The sequence below is a fragment of the Salvelinus fontinalis genome, chromosome 15 (assembly GCF_029448725.1).
Source record: "Salvelinus fontinalis isolate EN_2023a chromosome 15, ASM2944872v1, whole genome shotgun sequence".
Taxonomy (NCBI): Eukaryota; Metazoa; Chordata; class Actinopteri; order Salmoniformes; family Salmonidae; genus Salvelinus; species Salvelinus fontinalis.
This window is the reverse complement of record NC_074679.1, coordinates 5450554-5476045: the sequence shown is the minus strand read 5'-3', so window position 1 is coordinate 5476045 and position 25492 is coordinate 5450554. Positions and strand designations below refer to the sequence as shown.

Here is a 25492-nt window from a genome sequence, read left to right as displayed (position 1 = left end):
CCCGTGACCAGCTCGGAAACCGGATTGCACAGCGGAGAAGGTACAGTGGGATTCGAAATGGTCAGTGATCTGTTTATTAACTTGTCTTTCGAAGACTTTAGAGAGGCAGGGCAGGATGGATATAGGTCTATAACAGTTTGGGTCTAGAGTGTCACCCCCTTTGAAGAGGGGGATGACCGCGGCAGCTTTACAATCTTTAGGGATCTCGGACGATATGAAAGAGAGGTTGAATAGACTGGTAATAGGGGTTGCAACAACGGCAGAGGAAAATAAGCAAAGAAAAATGACAGTCCATCATTATTTTTAAGACATGAAGATCAGTCAATACGGAACATTTCAAGAACTTTGAAAGTTTCTTCAAGTGCAGTCGCAAAAACCATCAAGTGCTATGATGAAACTGTCTCTCATGAGGACCGCCACTGGAAAGGAAGACCCAGAGTTACCTCTGCTGCAGAGGATCAGTTCATCAGAGTTACCAGCCTCAGAAATTGCAGGCCAAATAAATGCTTCCAGTTCAAGTAACAGACACATCTCAACATCAACTGTTCAGAGGAGACTGTGTGAATCAGGCCTTCATGGTCAAATTGCTGCAAAGAAACCACTACTAAAGGACACCAATAAAAAGAAGAGACTTGCTTGGGCCAAGAAACATGAGCAATGGACATTAGACCGGTGGAAATTTGTCCTTTGGTCTGGAGTCCAAATTGGAGATTTTTGGTTCCAACCGCCATGTCTTTGTGAGATGCTGTGTGGGTGAACGGATGATCTCAGCATGTGTATTTCCCACCATGAAGCATGGAGGAGGAGGTGTGATGGTGCTTTGCTGGTGACACTGTCAGTGATTTGTTTAGAATTCAAGGCACTGTTTAACCAGCATGGCTATCACAGCATTCTGCAGTGATACGCCATCCCATCTGGTTACGCCTTAGTGGGACAATCATTTGTTTTTCAACAGGACAATGACCCAACACACCTCCAGGCTGTGTAAGGGCTATTTGACCAAGGAGGAGAGTGATGGAGTGCTGCATCAGATGACCTGGCCTCCACATTCACCCAACCTCAACCCAATTGAGATGGTTTGGGATGAGTTGGACTGAATTAGTAGGTGTTCTAAAACTTTTGACCGGTAGTGTATGTATATATATATATTTTAATTATTGCAGAAAAAACAGTAAACATTCATACAAGAAGTATACAAACAGACAATGATAACATATGCAACAAATTACAAATTATACGAAGGCCTTAGAGGATGCACACATGTGGATTGTTTTAACAGCTTTTTTATTAGAAGAATGTTGAATGGTCTTAATGTACTGCTAGAATTCCTTCTAGAAAACACGGAAGAGTGAATTAATATGAGTGAATTTACATATATGAATATTACCTTTTTATCATTAGCATAATTAGATTTATGAGGTAAAATTGTTTTTCTATATCCTTTTTATAGTTAAGGAAACCGAGCAGCACATTTTCCCATAAAAACGAAACTCATCAAGAATATTAACAATTATAAAAGTATGAATATCGTTCCATCATTTCTTTACATCTAGACAATGTCAAAATAAATGCTAAACTGTTTCTGGATGGTCAACACAAAAAGTACAGTTCATGTTAATGTCTTTTTTGAGTTTCTTCAGGAAATTATTTACAGGGTCGTACTTATGGATCATTCTGAAAGAGACCTCTTTCACCTGGTTAACAAGCAGATATTTGTGTGATAATAACCAAACTTTTTTTCCCAACAGATATTAGTGACCAATGTATTCCAGTAAGTTGTGACATAGCGGTCGGGCTACACGTCTAAACAGACTAGACTATGGCGAAACTCTCTAGGTGGAGGAATCTGATCAATGTTGTAGTTACTATAGTTACAAAGTAACATAAAATTGAAGCCACCAAAACGAGAGAAGATATAATGAGGGATGAAATTCTATATTGATGTTGGATTCTTTAAGAAATCTTTAGCCCTATTTATCTTAAAAGTATTATTTAAAGTAGGAAAATCAACAACAACAAAAAAGTAGACCACCATATTAATATGTGTTCATAACGACAGATTTCCTAATGTAAAGTGTATAATTTTTCCAGATAAAGTTGAAAAGGATCTGGTCAACCACTTTACCTATTTTGTTGTCAAGATTTAGGGACTGGGCTGCAATAGAGATCCCTTTTAATATCTCTGTCAGCAATAGAGATCCCTTTCAGTATCTGTGTCAGCAATAGAGACCCATTTTAATATCTCTGTCAGCAATAGAGATCCCTTTTAATATCTCTGTCAGCTATTGAGATCCCTTTCAGTATCTGTGTCAGCAATAGAGACCCATTTTAATATCTCTGTCAGCAATAGAGATCCCTTTTAATATCTCTGTCAGCAATAGAGATCCCTTTTAATATTGCTGTCAGCAATAGAGATCCCTTTTAATATCTCTGTCAGCAATAGAGCCCCATTTTAATATCTCTGTCAGCAATAGAGATCCCTTTTAATATCTCTGTCAGCTATAAAGATCCCTTTTATATCGCTTGATTTAACAAAACTTGTAAGAAGTTGGGTTGCAAGCAGGAAGAGATAAGGCAAAATTGGGCAACCTTGCCTAATTCCTCTTTTCAAATCAAATCTAGGAGAAGTGCCATGCTTTAATTTAATGGAACTGTTCCCATTCATATAATGGATCACCCGGGGCAAACTACCTGCCCTCCATGACACCTATAACACCCGATGTCACAGGAAGGCAAAAAATATCATTAAGGACAACAACCACCTGAGCCACTGCCTATTCACACTGCTACCATCCAGAAGGCGAGGTCAGTACAGGTGCATCAAAGCGGGGACCGAGAGACTGAAAAACAACTTCTATCTCAAGGCCATCAGACTGCTAAACAGCAATCACTGACTCAGAGAGGCTGCTGCCTACATTGAGACCCAAAAACTGGCCACTTTAATAAATGGATCACTAGTAACTTTATACAATGCCACTTTAAATAATGCCACTTTAATAATGTTTATATATCTTACATTACTCATATCAAATGTATATACTGTATTTTATACCATCTATTGCACCTTGCCTATGCCGCTCAGCCATCGCTCATCCATATATTTATATGTACATATTCTCATTCACCCCTTTACACTTGTGTGTATTAGATAGTTGTTGGGGAATTTATTAGATTACTTGTTAGATATTACTGCACTGAAGGAACTAGAAGCACAAGCATTTCGCTACACTCACAATAACATCTGCTAACCATGTGTATGTGACCCAAAACATTTGATTTGATAAAAAATTGTTTTACTAGAACTACAAATGAATTCCCCAAAACCAAATTTCTCAAGGGAGAGATGTTCCACTGTATCGAAGGCTTTATAAAAGTCTAAGAAGACAATAAAACTGTCTTTGAAGATTAGATATATGTCTGTTCCTCATGAAGCCAGATTGGATCTCTTCTATAATTGAGTCCAATTACTGCCTTCATTCTTTTTTGCAAATTAAGAGGCTAATATTTTGTAGTCGTAATTGAGCAGATAGATTGGACGCCAATTATCGAGGAGAAGCAAGTCTTTCTTGGGCTTAAGTATTAATGTAATCAGACCTTGAGTCAAACTGGGAGGGAGAGCATTATTTGCAATGCTTTCAGAAAAGACCTCTAACAGAAATGGGGCTAAATGTTGAGAAAACGTTGTGTAAAACTCAGCAGATACACCAACAGTCCCAGGAGACTGTTCAATTGAATAAAGTATGTGTTCAACTATAATAGGGTCATTAAACTGTTCCTCCCTCAGCCTCCCCAATTGATTTCACATCCCCCAGAGTCAAAAAAAAGATTTGAGGACATCTCACAATACTTAGAACTATAAATGACAATTCATACAGTAATAACTGGGAGCTTTTTAAATATGAGGTTGGAAAATATTTATGAAAATATGGGAGTATTCTTGCCAAGACGAGGAGAGCTGAAGAAGAAAGTGTAATTACCACTCTAAAAAATAATACAATGAATGGTCTCATCACATATGATCCCAAATTCATCTCAAATTTGAGTTGTAATTTATACAGGAATTTATATAGTTTTACACTGCTAAATCGTCTTCTCTGTTACAGTTGCCTGCTTGCATCGCTAGGTGGCAGTAGTCGCACATCATTTATCAGAGTGACAGTCATTACCTCTTGACAACAACAATGCTTTCAATAGATTTTTGATCGATTCAATTATGCTAGTTGTTGTTATCTTGCAATCTAGTTAACCTTTACAGTTGAATGCATGCGTGGCATAAAGTACATTTTCCCTAGTTAGTAGCAGCTCGTCCTGTCAACAAGAGGAAATGACGTGACAACACGTGAGGTTGGACTTCCAGCCGAGATACTTTTTGCCGTTGCTGAGTGAGCAGCCAGCAAGAAGTTTACACTTTCTCTGAGGAATAAATAATACCTTATTTTTGGGGGGGATGAAAAGGAATTGAACATATGACTTTTCGTATGTCAAACGTATATGGAGTAATTGGTAAGTGGAGCATACGTTGGATTAGCTAACGGTTAGTTAGCTAATGTTAGTTGGGGGGGGATGCTAAATAGATAGCTAGTAACGTTAGCTCCAAGCAAGGCTGCCAATTCCTGGTCATGGAGTGGAAGGCCGAAACACTTGTTAGTTTCTACATGGTAGTTAATTGCACTCGTCTGTTGTCCCATGTCTGAATTAGTAACTTTATTAATTAGACAAGGAGGATGACAACCAGAAGTTTAGCTAACATTACGTTTTGAAAAACAGTTTATCGCTCCGGTAACTATAGTAACTAGCTAATTTGATGAACTGTAACGTTGTGGACGGTTAGCAATTTTGTTGAACTATAACGTTATATAAATTCAATGATCAATCTATTGTTTATCTGCTGACGTTTTCGTAGCTAACGTTAGCTGCTTGGAAGTTAGTTACTGTTAGCTAGCTTGCTATCCTCAACCTAACCTAACCGGCTGGCCAGCGAATAAATTGATTCTTGACTGTCTGTGTTGTGAAATTATATCTGTGGTTTGTAGCTACCTTAAAGTTTCAAGTTTCATTAGTAGTATGTACAGGATACACATAGTAGAACTCACCGTCCAACGAAATGCTTAACGTTACTTGCATGTACCTTCTCAACAATGCAACAACAAAAATAAATGATAAAATCTAAGAATACGAACATAAAGTAAATGTCAGAGTATAATGAACATTATAGCATTAGTATATTAATGGAAGGCACAATTTATAGTCCAATATTTACGTGTTTTGGGGAAGGGGGAAGGGGGGATTGGTGGGCAAGTGTTTAAATTGTGCAGTATTTAACAATACTACGTGTGTGTGTGTGTGCAGTTCAAGGCACCAAGCTATTAGCTAGAGGTTTCCTCATTAACTGTTCTTTTCTTCTCTGTCTCATTGGCAGGAAATGGACCAGAGGCCAGATTTGGAAGCAGCACTTCTGCAGCTTTAGAGAAGCAAGTTATCACAACTTGAAGTACTCCTCTCGAATGATAGTGACGTGTATTTGCACAAGCTAACTAGTTAGCTAAATGTAAAGTAACTAGGTGTTGACAAGCTATCCAGCCAATTAGCTAGCTGCTATGGATATCTTTCCAAGACCTAGTGGAGAAATTCAAAGAAAAAACCCACAGCAGGATTTCGAGCTTATTCAACGAGTTGGGAGCGGCACATATGGAGACGTATACAAGGTATTTTTGAAGCTACCATCAAACTGAATAAACAGTCTGTATTAGATTTGGTTGTTCTGAATTTAGATCTTTGTCTAACCAAAACAAGCACACACATCTGTTGAGAGGCACGAGATCCCTGTGCTTGAGTGCTTCTATCCCCTATCTAATTCCTATTGAAATCTGGCCAGAGTTACTGACATGAAGTTGTCAAGGTAGGATTTCACTCCCCCAGGCCTGTAGTTCATTTCTCTCTTTCTCGCAATGTGTTAAAGCTTTTATATTCAAGATGTTAGTAAAGTTCTGTGATGGCGGTGTGTATGTTGTATAGCCTACTAGCACCTTGATGCAAAGCACTGAACCTTTACAGTTGTCAGTTTGCCAGTAGTTACAGGGGCATTTTAGTTTTTGAATGGAAACTAAAATGAATGCTCATCTACATGGCATGTGAAGTATTTTGTTATCTGTTTTAAACTATTTTTTTGCAGCCTGAAGTCAATAGAAAACGTATACCTAGGTACGTTATCAAGCTCTTAGTTATCCATTTTATATATTTTTTTATTCTTTTGCCTGTTTTGACGGGAGCTGTCTTGTGAAGTTTTGTCGAGGATTTATTTTAGAGTGATGAGTCACCTACCACAAAGGCTTTCATTTACTCCTGATGTGTTTAGCATCTGCCCACCATGTTATCACTCCAGTGTTTTTGGTTCCTAATACAGTAGCTGAAGGACACAGCAGTCTACCGCAGGGATCTTCAACTCGATTCACCCGCGGGACGTTTTTTTTTTTCATTCACTTTTTTTTCTTGAGCGGATAGTTGGAGGGGTGGAACATAATTACAAATAATTTGTAGACTGCAAATTTGACCGCAAGAATCCCAAACAGATATAATGTTAGACTAAAACAGTCATTTCAAATTTCACGTCGTGTATCTCTACTATGCGTGGGATACATTAACATATTTCTTAAATTAAAAAAAAAAATCACCTGGAGTTGATTTCCTGTTTTTGTTGTTGTCTTTTTTTTATGTAGCAACAAGGAAAATTCCACACGTGATGTAGCAACGACATGGAATAGAAGTTTCTACGTCTAACCTATTTATTCTATCAGGTAGTAGCTACACGGGATGGATTGAACCATTATCTTTACTCACGAAGGTCTTTCATATGTTTTGATGACGTTAGTCAGAACATTGCTAAGCAGGTCCACGTACTTGGCTGTACAGTCAGAACCAGAATCGTTCTACGATAGCGACGATCTACACAGCACACTGATTTTATAACTGGGAAGAAGGAATCATTTGGGCAACCCAATGCCCTTCTTGAAGTTATTCACTGCCAGAAAAACCTGAACTTTTCTCATGACGTTTTTTCATAGTGGCCCTGTGTTGTATTTAGTCCTCCCAGTATGAACCACCAGACTATTTATTGTAGGATGCATCTGTAACCTTGTAGTAACCCATGGTTATTTCCCAAATGGCACCCTAGTCCATACATAGAGCACTACTTTTGACCAGTGCGCCTATGCAGGCCCTGGTTAAAAGTAGTGCACTATATAGGGACTAGGGTGCCACTTGGGAAATACCCTATGTAATAAAGCAGTTGTACTGCAACCCCCCCCCACCTCTGTTATTGTTTGATGGAGCATGTGGTTAAAGTAGAAGCTAGATGGATTGGTAGGGAAAGCTAGGAGTGATCCAGCTCCCATTTTCCTGGCAAAGCTTTGAGGAGAGAGAGAGAGTTTATTTACTTAACAAAGGGACAATTTATTGGATCGGATTTGAGCCTTCTAATCTAGACATTTTCCTGTCTGTTCCCAAGTTCAAAATCACAATTGTGCAGACAGTTGCATTTAAACAATTATTATAATTATAATTTTTTTAAAGTGTTCTTGTTTACCTATTTGTAATGGATGACTTGGCTACCGATTTGCTCCAGTGTGTGAAAGTTGAAGCAGCTAGTCTGTCAAGCCCTCGCCTCACAAAGTAATCTGTGGAAGGCCAGTCCCACCCCAGACACCCCCACAGCCGAGGCAGGCCACTGGTGGAATGCGGTGCCTGGTATTTTCCCAGAGAGAGCCATGAACACGCAAGCCAAGTTCCAAATGGCTCCCTATTTAGTGCACTATTTCTGACCAGAGCACATAGGGCTAAATAGGGAATAGGGTGCCATTTGATATGCAGACCAGGACTACGGCAGGCAGAGTGAAATACGATCAGGTCCTTGTCTAAACATGTGACCCGTGTGGGAGTGTTCTTTGCTGTACTGACAGCGGGAAATACTTCAAATTTGAAAAGTCCCTCCCCCCTAAACAATGATGTTGGTCTGCTGTAGGGCACAGATGTGTTGGAGATATTTGTCAAATTGAGAGGACCAGGAAGTAAACCCATGAGGGTTGAGTTTGATTGGTTGTTTTGTTACTTGGCTCGTCTCTTTTTTTTTTGATGAAAAGTGTGTTTCATCCAGGGATGGACATTTTATGCTAGCCCGAAGCTAGTACTTATCAGACCAGGCTTGTAGAAAATGTTCCCAACTAGCCTTCCAGAAAGTAAAATTGGGTCTTTTTAAGTAATCTCATGGCACAGGTTTTTATAACTGATGTAGTGAAAATTGTGGTCTACTAGCCAGGCTTGCCAGTGCCCAAAATCCTTCAATTCTATCCCTGGACTTTCATCTATCTCTGTCTGTTTATTGTCCCAAGTCTATAAATGGGGAGGTGAATCAGTATTGAAGATCAAACCGACAATATTTTACTTATTCATATTTTATCCTGGACTGATTTTGTTGTAATGTGCAAACTTTAATTTGAGAAATGTAACACCGGTTTGAACAGGAAGGTAGTTCGTGGACCTCTTGGAGCGATGAATCCTCCCTTTGTGGAAATTCAATGAAAGTAGACTGAGCATCTCTATCAGAGTGCAATACTAGAGAGGGACACGTGTGGTGGGGGTGGCGGGAATTGGCTGTGTGTGTGTGGTGGGACTTGGCTGTGTGTGTGGCGGGACTTGGCTCTGTGTGTGGCGGGACTTGGCTCTGTGTGTGTGTGTGGCGGGACATGGCTGTGTGTGTGTGTGTGGCAGGACATGGCTGTGTGTGTGTGGCGGAACATGGCTGTGTGTGTGTGGCGGGACTTGGCTGTGTGTGTGTGGCGGAACTTGGCTGTGTGTAGGTGTTGCGGGACTTGGCTGTGTATGTGTGTGTGTGGGGGGGTGGCGGGACTTGGCTGTGGGGGTGGAGGGACTTGGCTGTGGGGGTGGAGGGACTTGGCTGTGGGGGTAGAGGGACTTGGCTGTGGGGGTAGAGGGACTTGGCTGTGGGGGTAGAGGGACTTGGCTGTGGGGGTAGAGGGACTTGGCTGTGGGGGTAGAGGGACTTGGCTGTGGGGGTAGAGGGACTTGGCTGTGGGGGTAGAGGGACTTGGCTGTGGGGGTCGAGGGACTTGGCTGTGGGGGTAGAGGGACTTGGCTGTGGGGGTAGAGGGACTTGGCTGTGGGGGTAGAGGGACTTGGCTGTGGGGGTAGAGGGACTTGGCTGTGGGGGTAGAGGGACTTGGCTGTGGGGGTAGAGGGACTTGGCTGTGGGGGTAGAGGGACTTGGCTGTGGGGGTAGAGGGACTTGGCTGTGGGGGTAGAGGGACTTGGCTGTGGGGGTAGAGGGACTTGGCTGTGGGGGTAGAGGGACTTGGCTGTGGGGGTGGAGGGACTTGGCTGTGGGGGTGGAGGGACTTGGCTGTGGGGGTGGAGGGACTTGGCTGTGGGGGTGGAGGGACTTGGCTGTGGGGGTGGAGGGACTTGGCTGTGGGGGTGGAGGGACTTGGCTGTGGGGGTAGAGGGACTTGGCTGTGGGGGTAGAGGGACTTGGCTGTGGGGGTAGAGGGACTTGGCTGTGGGGGTGGAGGGACTTGGCTGTGGGGGTGGAGGGACTTGGCTGTGGGGGTGGAGGGACTTGGCTGTGGGGGTGGAGGGACTTGGCTGTGGGGGTGGAGGGACTTGGCTGTGGGGGTGGAGGGACTTGGCTGTGGGGGTGGAGGGACTTGGCTGTGGGGGTGGAGGGACTTGGCTGTGGGGGTGGAGGGACTTGGCTGTGGGGGTGGAGGGACTTGGCTGTGGGGGTGGAGGGACTTGGCTGTGGGGGTGGAGGGACTTGGCTGTGGGGGTGGAGGGACTTGGCTGTGGGGGTGGAGGGACTTGGCTAAGACAAAATAATGGACTTTTGCTTTTTATCCTGAAATCAATTAGCCTATTTTTATTTCAATTTTATTTTTACCTTTAACTAAACAAGTCAGTTAAGAGCAAAATCTTATTTACAATGAAGGCATTATGGGTTAACTGCCACAGTACGACAGATTTTTACCTTGTCAGCTCGGGGATTCGATCTAGCAACCTTTCGGTTACTGGCCCAACGCTCTCACCACTAGGCTACCTGCTGTCTTAAGTTCAACATAAGTACAAAACCTTTTGCACATACAGTATCACAGCTTTGCCTTGTCTCTGTATGTCTTGTGTGATGTTGTTTGTATATCTTAAAGGGATACTTTGAGATTTATGTATTTTTTAAGCCCCCTTTTCGTGGTATCCAATTGGTAGTTACAGTCTTGTTTCATCGCTGCAACTCCCGTACGGACTCGGGAGAGGCGAAGGTCGAGAGTCATGCGTCCTCCGTAACACGACCCAACCAAGCCGCACTGCTTCTTGACACAACGCCCACTTAACCCGGGAAGCCAGCCGCACCAATGTGTCGGAGGAAACACCGTACACCTGGCGACTGTGTCAGCGTGCACTGCGCCCGGCCCGCCACAGGAGTCGCTAGTGCGCGATGGCACAAGGACATCCCTGCCGGTCAAACCCTCCTCTAACCCGGACGACGCTGGGCCAATTCTGCGTCGACCTGTTGGTCTCCCGGCCGGCTGTGACAGAGCCTGGACTCGAACTCAGAATGTCTAGTGGCACAGCTAGTACTGCCTTAGACCACTGCGCCACTCGGAAGGCCCTGGCCCTTTATCGACTTCCCCCGAGTCCGATTGAAGTCGTGCATACCATTTTTATGTCTCTGTCCATTATGAAGGAAGTTAAGAGGTAGTTTCGCGACTGGAAGTCAATGGCTATCTGCAAGCATGAACAGTCGAAACAGTTCGCATTATATTATGCCGAAATTTAGTGACGTTTTGGTGTTCGGCAGGTTTTTTTTGGGGCCTTTTGCTCGCACATTATTTTCTTGAGTAAAGTCGATGTTCGGTAGCCGATGTCTACTCCCCTTTGTCGTGATTTGTCAACAGTAGGGGTGGGAACTATGGATAGTGTTTTTCAATGCAGTGTTTTCTGTCATTCAATGAGACAGGGGAGAGTGTAGCAGCTAGGTCCTTCTGTCTGCAGTGCACTCCTAGTTTTCACATTTCACTGGTCAAGTACTGCACCAAACAACATTGCTAGCTGTGAAATTGTATTACTGGCTAATAATGGCAATGATGTTGCTACGGTGTCTCAAGAGGGACAAACAACAGTAATATAGCTTGAACGGTGTCGCGGCCGGCTGCGACAGAGCCTGGACTCGAACCCAGAACCTCAGGTGGCACAGCCAGCACTGCGATGCAGTACCTTAGACCACTGCGCCACTCGGGAGGCATGAAACCTTATTTACATAAGTATTCAGACCCTTTATGAGACTCAACTGAGCTCCGGTGCATCCTGTTTCCATTGATCATCCTTGATGTTTCTACAACATGATTGGAGTCCACCTGTGGTAAATTCAATTGATTGGATATGATTTTGAAAGGCACACACCTGTCTATATAAGGTCCCCCAGTTGACAGTGCATGTCCGAGTAAAAACCAAGCCGTGAGATCGAAGGAATTGTCCGTAAGAGCTCCGAGACAGGATTGTGTCAAGGCACATATCTGGTGAAGGGTACCAAAACATTTCTGTACCATTTGAAGGTCTCCAAGAAAAGTGGCCTCCATCATTCTTAAATGGAAGAAGTTTGGAACCACCAAGACTCTTCCTAGAGCTGTCCGCCCGGCCAAACTGAGCAATTGGGGGAGAAGGGCCTTGGTCAGGTACGTGACCAAGAACCTGATGGTCACTCTGACAGAGCTTCAGAGTTCCTTTGTGGAGGTGGTTGTCCTTCTGGAAGGTTCTCCCATCTCTGCAGCACTCCACCAATCAGGCCTTTATGGTTGAGTAGCCAGACGGAAGCCACTTCTCTGTAAAAGGCACATGACAGCCCGCTTGGAGTTTGCCAAAAGGCACCTCAAGACTCTGACCATGAGAACTACTGCATCTTGCTGCATCTACTATATCATCTACTGCATCTTGCTGCATGTACTATATCATCTACTGCATCTACTATATCATCTACTGCATCTTGCCATCTTTATGTAATACATGTATCACTAGCCACTTTGAACTATGCCACTATGTTTATATACCCTACATTACTCATCTCATATGTATATACTGTACTCTATACCATCTACTGCATCTTGTCTATGGCGTTCTGTACCATCACTCATTCATATATCTTTATGTACATATTCTTTATCCCTTTACACTTGTGTGTATAAGGTAGTAGTTGTGGAATTGTTAGGTTAGATTACTCGTTGGTTATTACTGCATTGTCGGAACTAGAAGCACAAGCATTTCGCTACGCTCGCATTAACATCTGCTAACCATGTGTATGTGACAAATAAAATTTGGTTTGATGAGAAACAAGATTCTCTGGTCTGATGAAACCAAGATTGAACTCTTTGACCTGAATGCAAGCGTCACATCTGGAGGAAACCTGGCACTATCCCTACGGTGAATCTTGGCGGCGGCATCATGCTGTGGGGATGTTTTTCAGCGGCAGGGACAGGGAGACTAGTCAGGATCGCGGGAAAGGGGTATAGAGATCCTTGATGAAAAGCTTCTCCAGAGCACTCGGGACCTCCGACTGGGTCGAAGGTTAACCTTCCAACGGGACAACGGCCCTAAGCACACAGGCCAAGACAACGCAGGAGTGGCTTCGGGACAAGTCGGAATGTTCTTGAGTGACCCAGCCAGAGCACGGACTTGAACCCGATCAAACATCTCTGGAGAGACCTGAAAATAGCTGTGCAGCGACACTCCCCGTCCAACCTGACAGCTTGATAGGATCTGCAGAGAAGAATGGGAGAAACTCCCCAAAATACACGTGTGCCAAGCTTGTAGCGTCATACCCAAGAAGATTTGAGGCTAATCGCTGCCAATGGTGCGTCAACAAAGTACTGAGTAGATGGGCTGAATACTTGTGTACATGTGATAATTTGCAAAAATTTCTGAAAACCTGTTTATGCTTCAGCATTATGAGGTATTGTGTGGAATGGTGATAAAATCTAATTAAATCCATTTTAGAATAAGGCTGTAACGTAATAAAATGTGTAAAAAGTCAAGGGCTCTGAATGCTTTCCCGAAAGCTCTGTACGAGGACTCCTTTAGGAGACATATCCTAGCCTAGCGTCTTGAGCTAGATTTGAGGCTGATGGCGAACCTACTTCCTCCGGCCCAGATGGAAACACTGAATCATGACCTAAACATTTCAGGACTGTCTGGTGGTGTCTCTCTGGTTTGGTCAGTACCCGTATGAAGAACCACAGTCCCATTTGAACTGAACTAACTCGTGACTAATGAATAGGGATATACAGTAACATAATTTTACAGTTTGAATTTTAATTCTGCCCCCCCAATATAGGCCTATCTGATAACAGGGGTTTCATGATATTGGGTGACTATTATTCCCCAACACTGACTGGCTCCCCGGTCCACACTCTTATTCTCTCTTTCAGGCTCGAAATATCCAAACGGGAGAGCTTGCTGCTGTCAAGATTATTAAACTGGAGCCAGGTGAGTTGGATATAACTACAATTCCTGTCTACTTACTGTATGCATGAAAAATGACCCCATAATTAACTCTGAAGGATTTAAAGAAACTCAAAATATTAAACATTTACATTTAAGTCATTTAGCAGACGCTCTTATCCAGAGCGACTTACAAATTGATGATTTAATAACATTTATTTGTGGTTAACAGGATATTATTTTATTTATTTTTGCCTTTATTTAACCAGGCAAGTCAGTTAAGAACAAATTCTTAATTACAATGACGGCCTACCCCAGCCAAACCGGGACGACGCTGGGCCCTATGGTACTCCCAATCACGGCCGGTTGTGATACAGCCTGGAATCGAACCAGGGTCTGTAGTGACGTCTCGAGCGCTGACATGCAGTGCCTTAGAACTCTGTGCCACTCGGGAGCCTAGCGTCTTAGCTTAGCCTAGCGTCTTAGCTTAGCTTAGCATCTTAGCTTAGCCTAGCGTCCTAGCGCCAATATAACTATATCCTGTATGATAGTGAATAGTTTAGTTTACCTTCTTAGGTACAACTTAACTGACTTGCCTAGTTTAAATAAATAAATAAATGCGTTAAGAAGGAAAGAAATACCACAAATGAACCTTTTTTTATTTTATTTTAAAAATAAATTATACCCCTTTTTCTCCCCAATTTCGTGGTATCCAATTGTTAGTAATTAACCTTAACCTAATTAACCCTTGTCTCATCGCTACAACTCCTGTACGGGCTCGGGAGAGACTAAGGTCGAAAGCCATGCGTCCTCCGAAACACAACCCAACCAAGCCGCACTGCTTCTTAACACAGCGCGCCTCCAACCCGGAAGCCGCACCAATGTGTCGGAGGAAACACCGTGCACCTTGCTCCCTTGATTAGCGCACACTTCGCCCGGCCCGCCACAGGAGTCGCTGGTGCGCGATGAGACAAGGATATCCCTACCGGCCAAACCCTCCCTTACCCGGACGACGCTATGCCAATTGTGCGTCGCCCCACGGACCTCCCGGTCGCGGCCGGCTGCGACGGAGCCTGGGCTCGAACCCAGAGTCTCTGGTGGCGCAGCTAGCGCTGCAGTTCCCTAGACCACTGCGCCACCCGGGAGGCCCCCACAAATTTACTTTTTAAGGAGGCACACTTGATAATTGAAAGACATTCCAGGTACCTTATGAAGCTGGTTGAGAGAATGCCAAGAGTGTGCAAAGCTGTCATCAAGGCAAAGGGGTGGCTATTTCAAGAATCTCAAATCTCAAATATATATTTTTTATATATTTTAACACTTTTTGGGTTACTACATGATTCCATATGTGTTATTTAATATTTTTGATGTCTTCACTATTATTCTACAATGTAGAAAATAGTAAAAATAAAGAAAAACCCTGGAATGAGTAGATGTTGTACAACTTTTGATCGGGTGTGTGTACATACATACAGTTGAAGTTTACATACACCTTAGCCAAATGCATTTAAACTGTTTTTCACAATTCCTGACATTTAATCCTAGTAAAAATTACCTGTCTTAGGTCAGTTAGGACCACCACTTTATTAAAAAAATGTGAAATGTCAGAATAATAGTAGAGAGAATGGTTTGTATCAGCTTTTATTTATTTCATCACATTCCCAGTGGGTCAGAAGTTTACATACACTCAATTAGTATTTGGTAGCATTGCCTTTAAATTGTTTAACTTGGGTCAAATGTTTCGGGTAGCCTTCCACAAGCTTCCCACAAGAAGTTGGGTGAATTTTGGCCCATTCCTCCTGACAGAGCTGGTGTAACTGAGTCAGGTTTGTAGGCCTCTTTGCTCGCACACGCTTTTTCAGTTCTGCCCACAAATTTTCTAAAGGATTGAGGTCAGGGCTTTGTGATGGACACTCCAATACCTTGACTTTGTTGTCCTTAAGCCATTTTGCCACAACTTTGGAAGTATGCTTGGGGTCATTGTCCATTTGGAAGACCCATTTGCGATCAAGCTTTAACTTCCTAACTGATGTCTTGAGATGTTGCTTCAATATATCCACATCATTTTCCTCTTTCCTCATGATGCCATCTATTTTGTGAAGTGCACCAGTCCCTCCTGCAACAAAGCACCCCCACAACATGATGCTGCCACCCCCTGTGCTTCACGGTTGGGATGGTGTTCTTCGACTTGCAAGCCTCCCCCTTTTTCCTCCAAACATAATGATGGTCGTTATGGCCAAACAGTTCTATTTTTGTTTATTCAGACCAGAGGACATTTCTCCAAAAAGTAGGGTCTTTGTCCCCATGTGCAGTTGCAAACCGTAGTCTGGCTTTGTGGCGGTTTTGGAGCAGTGGCTTCTTCCTTGCTGAGCGGTCTTTCAGGTTATATCGATAAAAGGACTAATTTTTCTGTGGATATAGATATTTTTGTACCTGTTTCCTCCAGCATCTTCACAAGGTCCTTTGCTGTTGTTCTGGGATGGATTTGCACTTTTCGCACCAAAGTGCGTTCATCTCTAGGAGACAGAACGCGTCTCCTTCCTGAGCGGTATGACGGCCGCGTGGTCCCATGGTGTTTATACTTGCGTACTATTGTTTGTACAGATGAATGTGGTACCTTCAGGCGTTTGGAAATTGCTCCCAAGGATGAACCAGACTTGTGGAAGTCTACAATTTAACAACAATTTTTTTCTCATGTCTTGGCTGATTTCTTTTGATTTTCCCATGATGTCAAACGAAAAGGCACTGTGTTTGAAGGTAGGCCTTGAAATACATCCACAGGTACACCTCCAATTGACTCAAATTATGTCAATTAGCCTATCGGAAGCTTCCAAAGCCATGACATAATTTTCTGGAATTTTCCAAGCTGTTTAAAGGCACAGTCAACTTAGTGTATGTAAACTTCTGACCCACTGGAATTGTGAAATAATCTGTCTGTAAACAATTGTTGGAAAAATTACTTGTCTTGCACAAAGTAGATGTCCTAACCGACTTTCCAAAACTATAATTTGTTATCAAGAAATTTGTGGAGTGGTTGAATAACGGGTTTTAATGACTCCAACCTAAGTGTATGTAAACTTCCGACTTCAACTGTACATAAACATATAAATATATTCATATCTTAAAATAAAAAAATAAAACGTTTTCTTAATTACCCTCAAACCCTTCCCCCAGTTGGAGTAAACTAGTGAACAACAGCACGGTGGCCTGTATTTTCAGCTCATACATACTATATACATTTCATGGACACAGTCTATTTTACAATAGTTCTATTTTGTTCATTCTCCTGTCCTTCTTCTACCCTCAACCTCTCCCATCTATTTCTGATGGCCACCCGGTTTGATTTCTATTTGCCATATTTTTCAAACTGTGCTCTTTAAAAAAAAAAAAATATCTATTTAGTTTTTAACCTATATACAAAACTTTACTGATATATCTGCCGATATTACTGTTTTACAGTGGGGAAATTAGTGTCGTTTCTCAAATTGCCATCCAAAGCAGTTATCCAAGAAATAATGTTTCAGGTGTTTTCTTACACGGTGACCATAGTGACACGTCATGAGATTGTCAGTAACCAAGGGAATCGTATTCTTATGTTCAGTTAAGATTGAGATTCCATTTTTTTCCCTATGCTTTCTTTTATTGAATATCGCTTATCGGTGAAACTTCATCTGAAGCCGACTAGAGGCTTTTCAATCTCCAGCATTTCAATGTGTTTTTTAAATGCGCTTTGAGATTCTTTTGAAAAGCCGCTATACAAGTTTTAAATGATGTATTATTTGTGTTCCTCCAATTTCACCTCTTCTTCTACGCTGACTAGAGGTGTGAGGAAAAACAACATGTCTCATACTCTTAAAAAGTCCTGTGGTTCGTGCGGAGGCAGAGCTGGTGTCTGCATCGAAGACTGCACCCTATTCCCTATATAGTGCACTACATTTGACCAAAGCCCCCATAGGTACTAGGGTGCCGTTTAAGACGCATCAACTGGTTTCTTAATCTCTTAGGGAAGTGCTCATTCTAACAGGAAGTGACCTGTCTTTGAGGCTTCCAGCAACATGAGAAGATAGTGGGTCGCTTTACTTGTTGGTCGCTCTGGCTCCCTAATGGCTCCCTATTCCCTATAGATGTGGTACTGTTTTTTTGTTTACCAGTGCCTTATGGGTAGTTGTCCCTATATTAGAGAGTAGGGGGCCATATGGGAGGAAGACCTTGTTGTGCTCTTCGGCGCCTCCCAATAACTCGCTGAAATGGGCCTCTTGCTCAAATGTGTATGGTTCCCTGGCCTCTTATTGGCTCCAAATCTGTAATGGCAGGGTCAACAGGTCATCTCTGCACTGTTAAAACAAGACATGTACAGTTCTGGGCAATAAGGACGGCTGTTATATTGACATTAGGCTCTTACCTCTCTATATGTAGGCCTATGGATTCACCTCTATAAATGTAAGCCATGTCAGAAGTGCTTTATGTGAATGGTACTACTACAGTAGTCTATTTCTAGCAGTTCGTATGTATGAGGTTACTGGTTTCTGTAGAATTCCTCAGTTCCTGCCAGTAAAAACACTGAACTGTGAAGCCCCTCTTGTCTTGGAGTAGTGTAGTACACATTTAGTCTGTTGTGTATGCGTCTGTCTAGTGTCAATAGAGACGAGAGCAGTACAGTAAGGGTAAGAGGATTTAAAGCTAGCGTTAAATTGAGCTTCGCCAGGTGATTCTCAGTAATGAGAGCTATTTATAAAGCTTGTTTGTTTCTCTAGCTCGCTAACACGTGCAGCTTTACCCTGCTCTCACAGCTCTGAGGAAGGTGCTCTTACGTTTTAAATGGTTTTAACAAGGGCTCTGAATAGTGTGTCATTTGTGAGGCAGGCCGTTGCAACAGACATCCGGTTGTCTGTGTTTCTGTCACAGAGCCCACAGTAGGATGTCTTCACTTCAGTAGACAGGGCTGCTAACTCGGACTCTTTTGAGTCATGCACACTAGTTCTCTTATATTCAAAATGTATTCCTCACTGGAACGTCAGGGCTGTGTCCATAAAGCATAGGAGGGGTTATTTTTTTATTTATTTTTAATTTATTTTACCGTTATTTTACCAGGTAAGTTGACTGAGAACACGTTCTCATTTGCAGCAACGACCTGGGGAATAGTTACAGGGGAGAGGAGGGGGATTAATGAGCCAATTGTAAACTGAATGAATACCATTATATGGACAGGAGGGGAGTTGATCCTAAATCAGCATTTCTTCTCTGAGACACTTTAATAGTGGCCCAGCTCTTCATCTTCCCCATCTTCAAACCCACCCTGTCTGTGGACCTGTGCTCGTATAGCCTTAGTGCTTGTCTGTTTGTGCTATCATGCCAACTCCCTTGTCACTTGGTTGACAATGAGCAGCAAACAGATCTGGGACCAGGCTATACCTGTCCTCTCCCCTGACCGAATCGAAAAAATGAAGGAAAAGCATCACTTCTGCAGCAGTAAATAGTGATTGCCTGTCACGGTAGAGTGACACTGTGTACAAGCCTGATCAATTCTATGCAAAGGAGATGTCAGGTTGACTGGTTTTCTGATCCACGCCCCTACTTAAAAAAACAAAAAAGGATCTGTGACCAAAAGATTCGTATCTTTATTCCCAGTCATGTGAAGTCTATAGCAAATTTTTTTGTATATATATATATTATTTTATTAAATTATTTTAGCAGTTTATTTGTTTATTTTCCCCCCTTTTTCTCCCCAATTTCGTGATATCCAACTGCGATCCAATTACGGTGTTGTCTCATCGCTGCAATTCTCCAATGGGCTTGGGAGAGGCGTCGGTCGAGTCACGCGTCCTCTAAAACATGACCCGCCAAACCGCGCTTCTTAACACCCGCCCGCTAAACCCGGAACTAGTCAACTGATGACCATAGTCAGCCTGCAGACGCCCGGCACACCACAAGGTGTCACTAGAGCGCGATGAGCCAAGTAATGCCCCTCCAGGCCAAACCCTCCCCTAACCTGAACGATGCTGGGCCAATTGTGCGCCGTCCAATGGGACTCCCCGGTCACGGCAATTTGTTACACAGCCTAGGATCAAACCCGGGTCTGTAGTGACGACTCAAGCAGTGCCTTAGACCGCTGCGCCTCTCGTGGGGCCCTAATTAATTTATTTCAATTGACGGATTTCCTTATGAACTGTAACAGTCCAATTTTTTGAAATTGTTGCATGTTGCGTTTTTATATATATTTTTTGTTCGGCGTATTCATCAGCCCGTATAATAGTGTCTGTCTTGACTGGAGTAGCTTAGAGAACCTAGACAGCTATAGCTAGCTAGGCTAATTGAGGTATCGTGTTCTTCCCCCCCCCCCCCCCAACCCCATTCAGATCAAACAGCCCACCGGTTGGTTGCTCGTTGTAGCCTACTCCTTCTCATTTCACTAACTTTTAATTCTGTCATTTTATTCCATCTTATATTGTATTAGTGAACTCTCACTCCACTTGCTACACATTGAAACTCTTTGCTGCTTCGATTGGCCGAGATAAACAACAAGCTACACATGTGAAGGCGACCGATCTTTTTATTTATTTTCCTCGGGTGCACATCATAACTACATTTGACAAGTTTGTTTTATTCAATTAATAATTTGAAATGTCACGGTACGGTATATCCATTGTATGTAACAATGTCACATGGATCATTTAATTTTTAGAAAAAGCCTTTTCAGTGTTTTTTTAAATAGGCATTTTTCACACTAGTATTCGAACACTGACGTCCGTTCGGGTATCACAATAACCGTGCACATCCCCCTAGTCCAAAGGCAGCAAACTTTTTACTTGAGAAATGTATTCTCTCTTGAACAATGTCTGCTGCAGCTTGTAGCTATGCTGCTCTTTACTGAGCATATTTTTACACACACCACACACCCCCCACACACACACACACACACACGGGAGATCTCATGGTCCCTGACATGAGAGTATGTATCAAGCATCTCCTAGTTGGACTGCTGATCTGGATCAGACCTTAATAACGATATATGACGGGGTTCTCCCCAAAGAATGGGAGATACGTTTCGCCACCTTTAAAAAAAATAATAATATGTGTATAAATATTGTAGCTCCTAGCTGTAACGCCTTAATCAGCAGTACCACCATGTTTAAAACAATCCTGGAACAAGATGATGTGTCCGTAGCTCTGTAGTCTAGAAACCACAGCTGATGGTAGCCTCCTAGCAGAGTGAGGAAGCAACTAGCGCCACATGGTCGATATCCAGCTAGCGCCACATGGTCGATATCCAACTAGCGCCACGTGGTCGATATCCAGCTAGCGCCACGTGGTCGATATCCAGCTAGCGCCACGTGGTCGATATCCAACTAGCGCCACGTGGTCGATATCCAACTAGCGCCACGTGGTCGATATCCAGCTAGCGCCACGTGGTCGATATCCAACTAGCGCCACGTGGTCGGTATCCGGCTAGCGCCACGTGGTCGGTATCCGGCTAGCGCCACGTGGTCGGTATCCGGCTAGCGCCACGTGGTCGGTATCCGGCTAGCGCCACGTGGTCGGTATCCGGCTAGCGCCACGTGGTCGGTATCCGGCTAGCGCCACGTGGTCGGTATCCGGCTAGCGCCACGTGGTCGGTATCCGGCTAGCGCCACGTGGTCGGTATCCGGCTAGCGCCACGTGGTCGGTATCCGGCTAGCGCCACGTGGTCGGTATCCGGCTAGCGCCACGTGGTCGGTATCCGGCTAGCGCCACGTGGTCGGTATCCGGCTAGCGCCACGTGGTCGGTATCCGGCTAGCGCCACGTGGTCGGTATCCGGCTAGCGCCACGTGGTCGGTATCCGGCTAGCGCCACGTGGTCGGTATCCGGCTAGCGCCACGTGGTCGGTATCCGGCTAGCGCCACGTGGTCGGTATCCGGCTAGCGCCACGTGGTCGGTGTGTTCCAGGGCCCGGTCTCTTAGTCTCCTTCCTAGGTCTGTCTCTGGCTGTGTCACATGCCACCCTATTCCCTGTATAGTGCACTACTTTTGGCCAGAGCCCATGGGGAATAGGGTGCACTACTTTTGGCCAGAGCCCCCGTAGGGAATAGGGTGCACTACTTTTGGCCAGAGCCCCCGTAGGGAATAGGGTGCACTACTTTTGGCCAGAGCCCCCGTAGGGAATAGGGTGCACTACTTTTGGCCAGAGCCCCCGTAGGGAATAGGGTGCACTACTTTTGGCCAGAGCCCCCGTAGGGAATAGGGTGCACTACTTTTGGCCAGAGCCCCCGTAGGGAATAGGGTGCACTACTTTTGGCCAGAGCCCCCGTAGGGAATAGGGTGCACTACGTTTGGCCAGAGCCCCCGTAGGGAATAGGGTGCACTACTTTTGGCCAGAGCCCCCGTAGGGAATAGGGTGCACTACTTTTGGCCAGAGCCCCCGTAGGGAATAGGGTGCACTACTTTTGGCCAGAGCCCCCATAGGGAATAGGTTGCACTACTTTTGGCCAGAGCCCCCATAGGGAATAGGTTGCACTACTTTTGGCCAGGGCCCCCATAGGGAATAGGGTGTCAGTTGAGATGTAACCTCTGTCTCACTGCTGCTGAATTGAGAGCAGATGGTGTCGCTGCAGTGCGTAGTGTTAGACTCCTACTTCCTTTTACCCGAAAGGGGGGAAGAAATAAATATCTAATTATAATATACAACTAAAGGGATGCATAAAGTCCACACAACTCTACCGATACCCAGTCTAGATGTTACAGTGGTGGTACTTTATTAATTACAGCAGCTAGTAGCTAGCTAAACACTCTAAGTGTGTATTTCTAGGAATTCAAGCGAATCAGAGACAGTCTGAACTAGATATTACGTGAACCCTGTACGTAATAGTTTTATAGGACATGGTTTAGTTTATATGCAGCGTGTTGTGGTACGATAAACCTGTACAAGTAGTCATTCGTCCGGTCATATTGAAACGGAGGAGTAAAGGGGTCTGTGGTTTGGAGCTTGGCAAGGCAAGGGGAAAGATTTTAGTGATCTGTAAAATATACGTGTTTAATTTTACCTCCACTGAATATGAAGTCTAGAAGCATAACTTTATGGTCTGATAATCACTGTTGCTGCAGTTCTGTCAAGTCCTATCATTACTCAAAGGGTAATATTATTGTGTGTCTCTCTCTTCAATTCAATTCAATTCAAGGGGCTTTATTGGCATGGGAAACATGTGTTAACATTGCCAAAGCAAGTGAGGTAGATAATATACAAAAGTGAAATAAACAATAACAATAAACAGTAAACATTACACATACAGAAGTTTCAAAACAATAAAGACATTACAAATGTCATATTATATATATACAGTGTTGTTAACAATGTATAAATGGTTAAAGTACACAAGGGAAAATAAATAAGCATAAATATGGGTTGTATTTACAATGGTGTTTGTTCTTCACTGGTTGCCCTTTTCTTGTGGCAACAGGTCACAAATATTGCTGCTGTGATGGCACACTGTGGAATTTCACCCAGTAGATATGGGAGTTTATCAAAATTGGTTTTTTTTTTTCTAATTCTTTGTGGATCTGTGTAATCTGAGGGAAATATGTGTCTCTAATATGGTCATACATTTGGCAGGAGATTAGGAAGTGCAGCTCAGTTTCCACCTCATTTTGTGGGCAGTGTGCACATAGCCTGTCTTCTCTTGAGAGCCAGTTCTGCCTACGGCGGCCTTTCTCAATAGCAAGGCTACGCTCACTGAGTCCGTACATAGTCAAAGCTTTCCTTAAGTTTGGGTCAGTCACAGTGGTCAGGTATTCTGCCACTGTGTACTCTCTGTTTAGGGCCAAATAGCATTCTAGTTTGCTCTGTTTTTTTGTTAATTTCTTGACACATTGGAAATAATTATCTTTTTGGTTTCTCGTGATTTGGTTGGGTCTAATTGTGTTGCTGTCCTGGGGCTCTGTGGGGTGTGTTTGTGTTTGTGAACAGAGCCCCAGGCCAAGCTTGCTAAGGGGACTCTTCTCCAGGTTCATCTCTCTGTAGGTGATGGCTTTGTTATGGAAGGTTTGGGAATCACTTCCTTTTAGGTGGTTGTAGAATTTAACATCTCTTTTCTGGATTTTGATAATTAGTGGGTATCGGCCTAATTCTGCTCTGCATGCATTATTTGTCTGTCTCTGTCTCTCTGTGTGTTTTTCTACATCTGATTTGGCTGTGTTTGTCTCTCTGCTTCCAGGGGATGACTTCTCCATCATCCAGCAGGAGATCTTCATGGTGAAGGAATGCATGCACCACAACATAGTGGCCTACTTCGGGAGCTACCTCTGGTAAGAGCCTAGACAACACTCAATACCAGGGGCCCAGAGCTACTTCTGGTAAGAGCCAAGACCACACTGAATACCAGGGGCCCAGAGCTACCTCTGGTAAGAGCCTTGACCACCCTCAATACCAGGGGCCCAGAGCTACCTCTGGTAAGACCACACTCAATACCAGGGGCCCAGAGCTACCTCTGGTAAGACCACACTCAATACCAGGGGCCCAGAGCTACCTCTGGTAAGACCACACTCAATACCAGGGGCCCAAAGCTACCTCTGGTAAGACCACACTCAATACCAGGGGCCCAGAGCTACCTCTGGTAAGACCACACTCAATACCAGGGGCCCAGAGCTACCTCTGGTAAGACCACACTCAATACCAGGGGCCCAGAGCTACCTCTGGTAAGACCACACTCAATACCAGGGGCCCAGAGCTACCTCTGGTAAGACCACACTCAATACCAGGGGCCCAGAGCTACCTCTGGTAAGACCACACTCAATACCAGGGGCCCAGAGCTACCTCTGGTAAGACCACACTCAATACCAGGGGCCCAGAGCTACCTCTGGTAAGACCACACTCAATACCAGGGGCCCAGAGCTATCTCTGGTAAGACCACACTAGATACCAGGGGCCCAAAGCTACCTCTGGTAAGAGCCAGGACCACACTCAATACCTTCTAGCAGTCTGTAGCTGAGTGACGTCAGGACTATCCTATGAATGGCCTTAGCACAACCCTGCCAAGTGGTGCCAGCCCTGATGATAGACTTATATAGGCACAGCCCTGCTCATAGATGTACAGTGCATTCCCAAAGTATTCAGACCCCTTTCCTTTTTCTACACTTTATGTTACAGCCTTATTCTAAAATGTATTAAATAAAATCGACAAACAATAACCCATAATGACAAACGGAAAACACAGGTTTTTAGAAATGTAAGAAAATTGTATAAAAAATAAATTAATGAAAAACTAATTTACATAAGTATTCAGACCTTTTGCTATGAGTCTCTAAATTGAGTTCAGGTGCATCCTGTTTCCATTGATCATCCTTGATGTTTCTACAACTTGATTGGAGTCCATCTGTGGTAAATTCAATTGATTGGACATGATTTGGAAAGGCACACACCTGTCTATATAAGGTCCCACAGGTGACAGTGCATGTCAGAGCAAAAACCAAGCCATGAGGTCAAAAACGGAAGAAGTTTGGAACCACCAAGACTCTTCCTAGAGCTGGCCGCTCGGCCAAACTGAGCAATCGGGGGAGAAGAGCCTTGGTCTGGGAGGTGACCAAGAACCCGATGGTTTCTCTGACAGAGCTCCAGAGATCCTCTGGAGATGGGAGAACCTTCCAGAAGCACAACTGTCTCTGGAGAAGTCCACCAATCAGGCCTTTATGGTAGAGTAGCCAGACAGAAGCCACTCCTTATTAAATGGCACATGACAGCCCGCTTGGAGTTTGTCAAAAGGCACTTACAGGACTCTCAGACCATGAGAAACAAGATTCTCTGGTCTGATGAAACCAAGATTGGCCTGAATGCCAAGCGTCACGTCAAGAGGAAACCTGGCACCATCCCTACAGTGAAGCATGGAGGTGGCAGCATCATACTGTGGGGATGTTTTTCAGCGGCAGAGACTGGGATGCTAGGTAGGATTGAGGCAATGATGAACAGAGCAAAGTACAGAGAGATCCTTGATGAAAACTTACTCCAGAAAGCACAGGACCACAGACTGGGGC

The 25492-nt window shown here is 44.0% G+C and overlaps 1 protein-coding gene across 4 annotated transcripts in view; it reads left to right on the top strand.

Moving 5' to 3' along the window:
• Positions 1-4325: 4325 nt before the first annotated feature.
• Positions 4326-25492, top strand: part of map4k5 (mitogen-activated protein kinase kinase kinase kinase 5) — a 99965-nt gene continuing 78798 nt past the window's right edge. For 3 of the 4 annotated variants that reach the window (XM_055862519.1, XM_055862517.1, XM_055862518.1), the window contains exons 1-4: positions 4327-4503; positions 5420-5705; positions 13482-13539; positions 23680-23770. In XM_055862519.1, coding sequence (XP_055718494.1) covers positions 5598-5705; positions 13482-13539; positions 23680-23770 — 257 coding nt within the window. In that variant the 5' untranslated portion in view covers positions 4327-4503; positions 5420-5597. Of the gene's footprint in view, positions 4504-5419; positions 5706-13481; positions 13540-23679; positions 23771-25492 lie in introns of all 4 variants that reach the window. The other variant, XM_055862516.1, reaches the window with a different exon arrangement.